Source organism: Hypomesus transpacificus, chromosome 22 (genome assembly GCF_021917145.1).
Source record: "Hypomesus transpacificus isolate Combined female chromosome 22, fHypTra1, whole genome shotgun sequence".
NCBI classification, from domain to species: domain Eukaryota; kingdom Metazoa; phylum Chordata; class Actinopteri; order Osmeriformes; family Osmeridae; genus Hypomesus; species Hypomesus transpacificus.
Window position 1 is genome coordinate 11617046 of NC_061081.1, and position 13000 is coordinate 11630045.

The following is a 13000-nucleotide window of genomic DNA, read 5'->3' on the forward strand; positions in this document are numbered from 1 at the left end:
GGTGAAGGGGTCACCTGACTACACAGGTGAACCTGCGTGTGGTGAGGGCACCAGTTCAGCAGCTAGTTCACAAGTTCAGTGTCTTACTTTTGAATTTGTTTATAAATGACCCTCCATAGAGGTGAAGTCATTTGCCTGCTATAGAGGAGGTGGAATGTGTTACGGACATGTTAGTGGTGGTGATGAGGCATACTGATGTGTGATTCTAGAGGTGATCATATCCCTGCTCCTGCTGTGGGGGAGGGGGTGATATCAGGAAGTGTTCAGTCAGGATCTCCTGGAGAAAATGTATTGTCTACCCAAGGTGCAGAGGATATTGGTAGGAGTGTGTGTCCTTGAAGCTTTGTGATGTGTTTGTGAGAAGGATGCTTGTGAGACATCCCTTATCTTCCCAGAGGCATGTGGGGGTACTAACGGTTAGGTTTAGAGGTTAGAGTGGTAGAGGTTAGGGTGGGTTACAGTGGTAGAGGTTAGGGTGGGTTAGAGTGGTAGAGGTTAGGGTTAGGGTGGGTTACAGTGGTAGAGGTTAGGGTGGGTTAGAGTGGTAGAGGTTAGGGTTAGGGTGGGTTAGAGTGGTAGAGGTTAGGGTGGGTTAGAGTGGTAGAGGTTAGGGTTAGGGTGGGTTACAGTGGTAGAGGTTAGGGTGGGTTAGAGTGGTAGAGGTTAGGGTTAGGGTGGGTTAGAGTGGTAGAGGTTAGGGTTAGGGTGGTAGAGGTTAGGGTTAGGGTGGGTTAGAGTGGTAGAGGTTAGGGTGGGTTAGAGTGGTAGAGGTTAGGGTTAGGGTGGGTTACAGTGGTAGAGGTTAGAGTGGTAAAGGTAGTGGGTACTAACGATTTAGAGGGAGTGTCTAAGTGAAATGACACACACAGACCCGCTGCTTTGGAGACTGAAGGCAATGTGATTTTCTGGAGGTATGTGGTGTTCATGTGGGTTAGGGTTAGTGCAAACTAACCCTGTGGGGTTAAGGCCATTGCAGTTGAGTCTGAAATTCGTATCCGAAATGTTCGCACGTTAAAAAATAAATACGACCTCATGTTATGTCCATAGCGCTTACCTCTGAAACTTTCGTCCGTCAAAAAAAAAGTTCGTATTTTCTGCGTTTTCACATCCAAAGCAAGCATTTTGATAGTCTTTTTTTGGAAATTCAGAGCCACCGAATGTTAAGGCTGACGATTGCAAAAAAACGCATACGAAAATTTCGGACTCAGTGTGCAATGGCCTTAAGAGTCAGTACAGTGGGAGGTTACATCTCTTATATTTCATACATCTAGAGATGTATGAAATGGGGATTTCAACAAAAAATGCGAGCGCAATACCCTTATTTGCATTAATTTGAGCGCTAAATCGTTTTCAGAGCTTTACCTAATCTAAACGTGATGTTGGACTCGTATTGTTATAATTGTTGAATGTATTTAACTATGACTATTATCATTAGCGGCCAAGCAGCCACCCAGAGTGTTTCTACCTTTTCTTCTTCTTCTTATGTCTAAACTTCCGCCTCTTGGTGTCTATGGCAGCCCCTAGAACTGCATGGTCAGAAGTTGTGAAATTTGGCACACTCTTTGGGACCAGTCCCCTCATCAATTTCACCAAGTTTCATGTCTCCCATTCCAACCGTCTAGCGCCACCAATGGGTCAAAGTTACTTTTGAACCAAATGCCGCATTTTCAAAAATGAGGTATCATTGGATTCCCTGGATCAAGATGAGTTCAATGCATTCTATGACGTCATACCCAGTTTATATAGATTATCCGCCATTTTGAATGTTAATGAAAAGCGTTTTTTCGCTACTCCTCCTACAATTCTTGGCAAATCTTTTTCAAAATTGCCGAAGATGATATTCAGACCAAGCCTCACTAAATATATCCCCTGGATTTTTGATTTTCACAACCGTTTGTTAGTTACAGACAATCAAATTCAGCAACTGATCCGGATAAAGGTAAGTGAGTTCATATTTTAGAGAATCTTTGATGCATTGACTCCAAACTTGGTGCATGGATTCATTACCCTTTTATTAAGAGGTCCGAAAAAGGTCATTTGAGCTCTAGGGGGTGCTAAAATAGGCATAATTGTGTTTTGACCAATAACTGTTGATTTGTTTGTCGTATTTAAGTGATTCTTATGTCTCGTGATATCTTAGGAGATCCCGTGTCTGACGCATGTTAACTGGTGATACCAGACGAATTGATGAGGCCGCCATTTTGAATGAATGAATACAACTTTTTTCCTTACTCACTACAATGTATCCAATATTCACCAAATTTGGCACAGATTATCTTCAGACCACAATCACCTTGACATATCAAAATAGGACTGAATTACAGCTGTTTAAACTTGGGCCAAATCTGACAACCGCTTGTCACAGGAAAAACTGCTATATTTTTACCCAGTAACTGAATTCTGTGATTTCCAGCACTAAGAAAAGCTCACTAGGATAAGTTGGTGTCCTGACAACGGCAACATCAGAGGTTCGAATCCAGCCAAAGCCGACAAGCTTGTCATGTCTCTGATTCTCTGTTAAGCGAGACTGTAAGCCGCTGAAAAGGAAGCCAGGTATACCGCAGTTGCTAGCTACCTGTAGTAAAGCTGTATATAGTCAATGCAATCCTCACACAAACTATCAAAATGATTTTTGATTTTTCGAAACAGTTTGTCCGGTAAAGCCAATTGAAATCGTCAGCAGAGCCGCCAAACAGAAAGTTGTGTCGTATCTCAGGGTTAGGGTTAGGTATCTCAGCAAATATTTGATGGATTCACGCCAAACTTGCTGCGTGTACTCGGAACCCTCTTCTGAGGATGTCGAAAGTTTCTTCTGGGTCATCTGACCTGCTTGGCCACCCCATTGCTGCTTGCAGCTATATTTATTATTGGGTGTGCTTTGCCTTCTGGGGGGGAAGAGCGAATTACAGCACAATATGCTGCTGTATCTGTGTAGGGAAGGGGGGTTGACAGTTGGGCTGTGGGTGTGTGGTTATCTTTTGGGGCCTGTCGCCGTGGAGACTAGGACCAGACCCGGCCAGGCCGGTCTCTGGTGCTACAGTCCGGATGTTGTAGAATGGTTATATAACATGCACACACACCAGAGATGGCAAAAGTACACACATCCTTCACTCAAGTAGAAGTCCAGATACTCATGTTTAAGTGTGGGTTCTGATAAAGTAGCCAATACTGCTACTTGTTTAAGTGTCTCGCTTGTAACTGGACCTCACAACATGAAATGTAATGTGCATATAAACAAACATTAATACACTAGACACGCATCTCATTCGCTAGAAATCCTTTTTGACACCTAGAATTTCAAAGATCTCCCTCATATATTTCCATGGGGGATCAGGAATGTCTCTATTCTCAGTCATGTAGACATCACATGTGGTGTGGGGGGTTTGAGCTGTCAGGACCTGCTTGGTCGTCGGTCTGCCAACGCTGAACCAGGTCGTCACCCGGAATCCAGTCTCCATGACGGCCAACAGCGAGTTTCCCGGTCCCATCCAACGTCTATAAAGCCGAACAATGGATTTTGGTGTTTCAAAACCCATTGACACTGTATGACTATGTTTAGCTTGTGTTCTGCTCCTCTCTCTTACCAACCGTCTCTGGAGGAGGGGATCCCTCTCTGAATTGCTCCTCCCAAGGTTTCTTCAATTTTTTCTCCCGGTGGGAGTTTTTCTGGGAGTTTTTCCTTGTCTTCCTTGAGGGTTTAGGTTGGTTGAGGGGCAGTTCTATGGGCGCATGTGAAGCCCTCTGTGACATGCTTGCGTGTAAAAAGGGCTATACAAATAGATTTGATTTGATTTGATCACTAACTCACTCTGTCTCATCCATAACGCAACTTTTGGACAGGAGAGAGATCATGCCACCAAATTAAAGTAACGAATCTGGTTTGAAAATGTAAGAAGTAGAAAGTACAGATATTTGTGTAAAAAATGTAAGGAGTGAAAGTAAAAAAGTTGTCAGAAAAATGTATGGTGAAGTACTGATCCCAGAGAAAATCTACTAAAGTACATTAACTTTGTTACTTCCCATCTCTGCCACACACACACACACACACACCCACATCACACACACCTCCCTCCAGACACGCCACACAAACCCCCTCCCTCTTGAAACATAAAGGCCAGTTGAGTCTCTTTCACAGTAACTGTCTACTGTCCTACACTTGTTCTTTCATTCTGTCTCCTTATTGCCCCCTCCCCTCCTAGCGGGTTCACTAGGTCTCTGTCAAGAGTGACTCCACTTAGATGGCATCTTCCCCCCTCCTCCTCCTCCTCACCCCACTCCCCCACTCATCCTCACCCATTTTCCCCTCCCCCTCCTCTTGTCCCCCTTCAATGATGTCTCTGTCCATCCATTGGGGGGGGAGGGGGGGTCTTCCTGCCCATCGGCCAACTAGACCACAGTAGGGGGGGAGGGGGAGGGAGGGAGGAGGGGACAGCTGCAACTCAGGGGTATCCTGTCGTCCCTGTCCCACTCGGTCCCACTCCCCAGCCAGCCAGCCAACCAGCCACACACACACACTGGTGCCGTCTCCAGAGTGGTTTTGTTTTTCCAGGACTGTGGCGTTGTCTTTGTTTTGTTTGTTTTTTTATATTTAAAAAAAACTTTTATTGGGTTTGTTTGGGGTGTGCTGGAGCAGCGTAGCCAAGGGCATGGAGGGGAGCAGGGGGCTAGCGTGGAGCAGCTGACCCCACAGAGGCTCTCCTCTCTGGGCTGAGAACCACGCAGACAAGGTAGGTCCTGCAGCTGACACAATGAGGAGGAATATAAGGTGTGTTGGACCCTAACCTTAACCTGCTAGCCTAGCTGTTACAGGACATAAACCTCGGATTCACCACAGAGGCTGCTTCCACTGGGTACAACCATCATATTTCTGGGTTGATTCATTTCAAGAGCAGCGTAGTGTGGTGGTTGTCGCCAGACAGTAGAGCTCAGTCAAGAGGGGGGAGGTCTGACCTAACCCTAACCTGCTAGCCTAGCTGCTACAGGACCTATCCCTAACCTGCTAGCCTAGCTGCTACAGGACATAACCCTAACCTGCTAGCCTAGCTGCTACAGGACATAACCCTAACCTGCTAGCCTAGCTGTTACAGGACCTAACCCTAACCTGCTAGCCTAGCTGCTACAGGACATAACCCTAACCTGCTAGCCTAGCTGTTACAGGACCTAACCTGCTAGCCGAACTGTTACAGGACCTAACCCTAACTTGCTAGCCTAGCTGCTACAGGACTAAACACACGTCTGTAATGTGGTAAAAATGATGTGAATCCACCAGTGAGTGTGTCCCTGTGGCTAAACGAGGCCCCTCTACCCAAGAAAGGGTGTTGCCATGGTAACCCAATCCCCTGCCCCCCCCATCCACGTCCCCGGGGGGTAATTGGACCCCAGACTGCTTTGTCATGGACCACCACACTCTCCCTCTGGCACTCTCTCCTTCTCTGTCTCTCTCTGTCTCTCTGTCCATCTCCCTCTCTCTCGCCGTCTCTCTCTCTCACTCACTCTCTTTAACACACACTCTCTCTCTGTCTCTCTTACACACGCTCAAACACACACACACACTCACACACAGTGTATATTAGATTTTATGTTGTTGTTCGTTGTGTGGACTGGAACCTGACCGGTGCTTAGTATGGACTTATGGAAAATGTAGTTTTATCTTATTTGATATTGCAGTTTGATCTGGGGAAAGTTCAGAGTGTCTCCTCAGGATGTGGTGTCTCCAGGGCTGCTGTGAATGTGGTGTCTCCAGGGCTGGTGTGAATGTGGTGTCTCCAGGATGTGGTGTCTCCAGGGCTGGTGTGAATGTGGTGTCTCCAGGATGTGGTGTCTTCAGGGCTGGTGTGAATGTGGTGTCTCCAGGGCTGGTGTGGATGTGGTGTCTCCAGGGCTGGTGTGGATGTGGTGTCTCCAGGGCTGGTGTGGATGTGGTGTCTCCAGGGCTGGTGTGAATGTGGTGTCTCCAGGGCTGGTGTGAATGTGGTGTCTCCAGGAAGTGGTGTCTCCAGTGCTGGGGTTGAGAATAGGAGCAGGATTGTGGAGGGTGATGGCATGCTGACCTTTACATTCAGTGTGTGTGCCTTCTCTGTTTCTGTATCTGTCTCTCTCTCCTGTGGTTATCTTGGGCACAGGGGGTTCCCATTCGCTTGTTTATTATTCTGGCGATGGAGGGAGAGACGGAGAGCCCGTCTAACAATGTTATGGTGTGGGTGTGGCCTGTCCTACAATGTTATGGTGTGGGTGTGGCCCGTCTAACAATTGGTGTGTTCGACATGGACTGACTTCATGCAGCGCTGCAGCCGGCTGCAGATGGCTGACTAGAAAGTGAATTCTGGTTAGACTTTTTGTCCGACTTGAGACGCTGCCGAGGACACGTCACTGTGACGTCGCCATCAAAGATACCGTGAGATCAATTCGAGAACTGCTGGCGGTGTAGCTGAACGCATTTTCCCAAGAACAACTGCACAGGTTCTAGTGACGACACAGCTATTTCATGATTGGCCAGACTCACACACGACAACTTTGATGCGTGTTTTGTAATTATTCTGAAACCTTCCGTTTCGCCAATGCTCAAAGCCGCAGTCCATGTCGAATGCACCTATTGTTATGGTGTGGGTGTGGCCTGTCTAACAATCGGTGCGTTTGACATGGACTGCGGCTGCATGAAACGACCGGCGAGAGTAGCCGCTTGCAGTCGGAGAGGAGTTAAAAACGGCTTTGTGAAGTTGGACATTCCAGCTTCTCGTGGTTTGCTGCGTTGATGTCAGTCATGGCCGATCAAGCTGTTTGCTTACTTTACTTTATTTATAATTAGGGTTCCTCCGATAGGAGAGAACCTATTTTATTTGTCAGTATTCCTATTATTATTATATTTCTCCATGAAATGTCTCAATTGTTCAAAAAGTCCTTGGCCCGACCTTTTCAAATTTGGCCCAATGATACAACAGTTCACTCACTACTCCCAGATCGCTAATGGCCCACGTACGCCCATAGGTGGCGCTATAAGCCATGCCCAAAGTCTACGGGGTTTCCCCAGCGCCCCATTACTCCAAAATGCCTGCACATGCCTTATTTCTCATGGGGAACAAAAAAGCCTTAAGGACCCATAAGGTCTGCCATGATAGTTTTTGCTCTACTGTCCAAATTTGGTACAACCTTCAAAACCATTCTCTTCATGAACCATAGATCCAATTGACTTAAGATGTGTAACCTATATGTAGAATACATGTCTTCATATAGGGTAAAATGGAATAAGAAATGCAACACAAAATGGCTGAAAGGGGCGTATTTATGTAAATGTACACATTGCCTCAATATCTTTGTGTTACTTATGGTTTTTCGAACCTAATAGGGTTCAAGAGGACATAGCTCTCAAGTACCATAAACAATTTCACCTGGGTATGTCAAAATGATTGAATTAGAGCTGTTTAATAAAAAATCCTGTTAAATTTGCCTGAAAATGCCTAAACAGCATACCCAAAGTAAATTGAAGGCTGTTCTTGAACCATTTGGAGTACATGCATGACTGTGGTCTCTTTTGAAAGGTGACACTCTGATGTTATTTTGCCTGGTGTCAGGACCCCTGTAGGTCCTGCTGGTGTTGAGTAATAGAAGCGTGAACGCAAGGAAATTGAAAGTTTCTATTTCCGCCTAAATTTTGTTTTGAAAATATAGGCCTAAAGAGGCCTACAGGTGGTAGGTATTAGCTGTAAGACAGAATTGTACCACAGCTTGAAGCCTTGCCAGATCCTCTTCTGAAGGAGGTCTCGGAAAAGGGTGGGACTGTGTGTCCATGAGCTCCATCACTGACTCCTAGGGTTAGGGTTAGGGTTAGCTCCATCACTGACTCCTAGGGTTAGGGTTAGGGTTAGCTCCATCACTGACTCCTAGGGTTAGGGTTAGGGTTAGCTCCATCACTGACTCCTAGGGTTAGGGTTAGGGTTAGCTCCATCACTGACTCCTAGGGTTAGGGTTAGGGTTAGCTCCATCACTGACTCCTAGGGTTAGGGTTAGCTCCATCACTGACTCCTAGGGTTAGGGTTAGGGTTAGCTCCATCACTGACTCCTAGGGTTAGGGTTAGCTCCATCACTGACTCCTAGGGTTAGGGTTAGGGTTAGCTCCATCACTGACTCCTAGGGTTAGGGTTAGGGTTAGCTCCATCACTGACTCCTAGGGTTAGGGTTAGCTCCATCACTGACTCCTAGGGTTAGGGTTAGCTCCATCACTGACTCCTAGGATTAGGGTTAGCTCCTGACTCCTAGCTGAGTCCCTTGCCACTGTTTCCCTGGAGCTTTCCCTCGTATACTAAAAAGTCCCACGTGTAACCGTTCCTGGAGTCAGCCAGAACACACAGTTTGTATCCCTAGCAAACAGGCGTCTTTTTTATATTGTTTTAGTCCAATGCGAGCTTTGGAGGCAACCATCCTCTCGTCAATGGCAATATCCTGGCCTGGGTGATAGTTCCTAGTGCAGGCCTCTCTAATCTCCTGGTAAACTGGGTTGATCTTGCTGCTGAAGGCTGCTGTACCTCTCCGCTGCTCATTAATAGCGAGTCTTGAGTTAAAATCTCCATTCAGCCTGTTATTGTTTGCCAAACATTAAGTCAATTTGCTCTCTTGTCGTCCAGCTCTTGACCTTCTACAATGTAAATGTTCATAATATTTTGCGGAGGAACCCGCATCGCTGCTTGCAGCTATATTTGAACTTAGTTTTTCCGTTAGTGAAGAAGCGGACGAAAATCCTTTCTTCAACAAATATTTAATTAAATTCAACAGTTTGGTCCGGATTTGAACATTGGCGAAACTGAGGTGTCAGAATAAATACAAAACACGCGTCAAAGTTGTCGTGTGTGAGTCTGGCCAATCACGGAATAGCTGTGTCGTCATTAGAACCCGTGCAGTTGCTCTTGAGAAAATGCGCTCGGCTACAAAGCCGGCAGTTCTCGAATCGATCTCACGTTACTTTGATGGCGACGTCACAGTGACCTAGTCTCAAGTCGGACAAAAAGTCTAACCAGTATTCAGTGTTTGTAGTCAGCCGCCTGCAGCCAGCTGCAGCGCTGCATGCAGTCAGTCCATGTCGAACGCACCTAATGTTATGGTGTGGCCAGAGAAGGGCAACAACAACACCAGCAGCAGCTATCAGCCACCATGTTTGTAGTCTGGGGGGCTTTGATGTTTTTTATTTGACTCATGTCTGTCCCTTCTCTACCTCCCTCCTCCTCCTCTCTGTCCTCCCCCTCTCTCCTACGCCTCCTCCCTCTCCCCCTCGCCCCTACTCCTCCCTCTTTTCAGGCATGGAAGAAGCGCTGGTTCATTCTTCGGAGTGGCCGTCTGACAGGTGACCCAGATGTGCTGGAGTACTATAAGAATGACCACGCCAAGAAGCCCATCAGAGTGATCGACCTCAACCTGTGTGAACAGGTACAGAGATCTACATATTTAGCCATAACGCTATGAGCTACATCCCAAATCCTGCCTCTTTTTTTTTTACTGTTTCTCTACATGCCAATGCTACAAAAGAAATGCTAAAAACCTTGATCATTACACTGTAGCGCTCCATGCTAATGCTAGTTTCCACCCCAGGTGGATGCAGGTCTGACATTCAACAAGAAAGACCTGGAGCACAGCTTCATCTTTGACATCAAGACCATCGACCGCGTGTTCTATCTGGTGGCCGACACGGAGGACGACATGAACAAGTGGGTCCGCTGCATCTGCGACATCTGTGGCTTTAACCCCACCGACGACGGTAAGAGCCAATCAAAGGGAGGCTGGGGTAGGAGACAGCCAATCAGATGGCTTCTTTTTAAACATGAGAGCCCTGCCCCTCCATGTGATAGACACAAACCGTCAGAGTAGAGAAGGCTGCTGGAGTCACGTCCACCAAGCTGCAGGAGCCAACTGCTCTTATAACAGAAGTCTGACCTTGGCTTTACCCCCTCACACACACACTCTTACACACAGAGAGAGATCAGACACCGTGTGGGAGGGGAGGGGAGGGAGATCAGCCACAGTGTGGGAGGGGAGGGGAGGGATGGAGAGAGATCAGCCACACTGTTTGGAGGGCAGGGATGTAGAGAGATCATCCACAGTGTGGGAGGGGAGGGATGTAGAGAGATCAGCCACACTGTTTGGAGGGGAGGGATGTAGAGAGATCAGCCACACTGTTTGGAGGGGAGGGATGTAGAGAGATCAGCCACACTGTTTGGAGGGGAGGGATGTAGAGAGATCAGCCACAGTGTGGGAGGGGAGGGATGTAGAGAGATCAGCCACACTGTTTGGAGGGGAGGGATGTAGAGAGATCAGCCACAGTGTGGGAGGGGAGGGATGTAGAGAGATCAGCCACACTGTTTGGAGGGGAGGGATGTAGAGAGATCAGCCACAGTGTGGGAGGGGAGGGATGTAAAGAGATCAGCCACACTGTTTGGAGGGGAGGGATGTAGAGAGATCAGCCACAGTGTGGGAGGGGAGGGATGTAGAGAGATCAGCCACACTGTTTGGAGGGGAGGGATGTAGAGAGATCAGCCACAGTGTGGGAGGGGAGGGATGTAGAGAGATCAGCCACACTGTTTGGAGGGGAGGGATGTAGAGAGATCAGCCACAGTGTGGGAGGGGAGGGATGTAGAGAGATCAGCCACACTGTTTGGAGGGGAGGGATGTAGAGAGATCAGCCACAGTGTGGGAGGGGAGGGATGTAGAGAGATCAGCCACACTGTTTGGAGGGGAGGGATGGAGAGAGTAAAGGGATTTTCCTGCCTTCAAAACAAGCAGAAGAAGGAAAGAGGGATGGGCTGGGGGGAGAGAGGGATGGGCCGGGGAGAGGGAGAGAGGGAGAGGACTGGGCTGGGGGGGAGAGAGACAGAAGGAGACAGGGATGGGCTGGAGGGAGAGAGGCATCTACAGTCAAAGGCAGAGATGGTCAGAATGAATGAGAGCTCTGTATGTAGAACGAGAGAGAGAGAGAGGGGGAGAGAGAGACTTTTGTACAATGCTCACACACACACACACCTCTCGCTCACTCTCTCCCTCTCCATTCCTCTCTCCCTCACTCTTTCTCTCTCTTTCCCCTTTCTCCCCCCCTCCCTCTTTGTCTAGAAGCTGTGAAAGCAGCCCACCAATCAGGCGGCAGCAGCAGCTCAGTAGTGGACACGCCCCCTCCCCTAGGGGTAGGTGGGGTGCTGGCCGGCGTGCCCCCCCCCTACCAGCCTGTCAGTGTGCGTCACCTGGACTCCCAGTCCAGCCTGGACGAGCCCCAGGACTACCTCTGGCTGGCTAACTGTGAGAGCAAGAAGCCAGAGCCCAACAGGTGTGTGTGTGTGTGTGTTTGAGGGTGGAAGGGGTGTGTGTGTGTGTGTGGTCTTACTGTAGCTTGATCATCTTTAATCTTGTCTTTTGTGTTTGTGTGGTGTACCTCAGTGATGGTCTCTTTCTGTCTCTCTTCTTCAAACTGGCCTTTCTAAATGTCGGATGTTTATGTTATTGTTTATATATGTTTTTTGCGCATTATTGTTTTATTCAGGTTTGCCATCTTCAGCTGGACTCTTGTCTTTTCCCAAACGTCTCAGCATGTCTCATGCTGCTAGCTCCAGAAGTCTGCCAGTCTGTCTACTCCCTCTCTCACTGTCTCACTCCGTTTCCCATCTCTCCCTGCGTTGTAGTCCAGTACGGGGTGGCCCCTCCCCAGTGGAGTACTTGCTCCTAGAGGAGTGTGAGAGCAGGACTCCTCCTCCTAGTCTGTGAGTGGCTAGCTAGCCAGCTAGTTCTGCCTGCTGGTGTGGACTGACACACATTCATAGATGAGGCGCTCATACACACACACACACACTTATACACACAGCTACATTCACACACAAACACACACACACACACACACACACACACAGCCACAGACATTTTAGGATTAATACAACTAATCCCAGCCCGCACAGGTGCGTGTGATTGTGTATTTGTGTGTGTGTGAGACCATGTTCCGTTGACTCCTCACCTCCCAAACAGTGTGTGACCCCTCACCTCCCAAACAGTGTGTGTGTGACCATGTGACTCCTCACCTCCCAAACAGTAGGTGCGTTCGACATGGACTGCGGCTGCATGAAACGACCGGCGAGAGTAGCCGCTGGCAGTCGGAGAGGAGTTGAAAACGGCTTTGTGAAGTCGGCCATTCCAGCTTCTCGTGGTTTGCTACGTTGATGTCAGTCATGGCCGATCAAGCGCTGTTTGCTTACTTTACTTTATTTATAATTTAACTTACTCTTTCCGTTAGTGAAGAGGCTGACTAAAACCCTTTCTTCAACCAATTTGTATTCAATTAAACTTTTTGAGCGTTGGCGAAACTGAAGGTGTCCGAATATTACAAAACACGCGTCAAAGTTGTCGTGTGTGAGTCTGGCCAATCATGAAATAGCTGTGTCGTCACTAGAACCCGTGCAGTTGCTCTTGAGAAAATGCGCTCGGCTACACAGCCGGCAGTTCTCGAATCGATCTCACGGTACTTTGATGGCTACGTCACAGTGACCTAGCCTCGGCACCGTCTCAAGTGAGACAGAAAGTCTAACCAGAATTCACTTTCTAGTCAGCCGCCTGCAGCCGGCTGCAGCGCCGCATGAAGTCGGGTCATGTCGAACGCACCTATTGTGTGTGTGACCATGTGACTCCTCACCTCCCAAACAGTGTGTGTGTGACCGTGTAACCCCTCACCTCCCAATCAGTGTGTGTGTGATCCCTCACCTCCCAAACAGCAGTCACTGGAAAACTCCAGCTAACTCGTTTTCCTGTTGATCTGTAAAGCTCAACCCTCCTCCTCCTGCTTTTCCTCCTCCTCCTGCTGTCCCTCCTCCTCCTCCTCCTGCTGTTCCTCCTCCTCTTCCTCCTCCTCCTCCTGCTTTTCCTCCTGCTTTTCCTCCTCCTGTTCCTCCTCCACCTCCTGCTGCCCCTCCTCCTCCTCCTGCTGTTCCTCCTCCTCCTCCTCTTCCTGCTGTTCCTCCACCTCCTGCTGTTCCTCCTCCTGCTG

The 13000-nt window shown here is 48.3% G+C and overlaps 1 protein-coding gene across 18 annotated transcripts in view; it reads left to right on the top strand.

The window, feature by feature from the left end:
• Positions 1 to 13000, top strand: part of gab1 (GRB2-associated binding protein 1) — a 39198-nt gene that overhangs the window by 15783 nt on the left and 10415 nt on the right. For 10 of the 18 annotated variants that reach the window (XM_047044621.1, XM_047044626.1, XM_047044628.1 and 7 more), the window contains exons 3-6: positions 9286 to 9414; positions 9577 to 9742; positions 11089 to 11299; positions 11652 to 11729. In XM_047044621.1, coding sequence (XP_046900577.1) covers positions 9286 to 9414; positions 9577 to 9742; positions 11089 to 11299; positions 11652 to 11729 — 584 coding nt within the window. The remainder of the gene's footprint in view (positions 1 to 9285; positions 9415 to 9576; positions 9743 to 11088; positions 11300 to 11651; positions 11730 to 13000) is intronic. The other 8 variants (XM_047044629.1, XM_047044630.1, XM_047044631.1 and 5 more) reach the window with 3 other exon arrangements.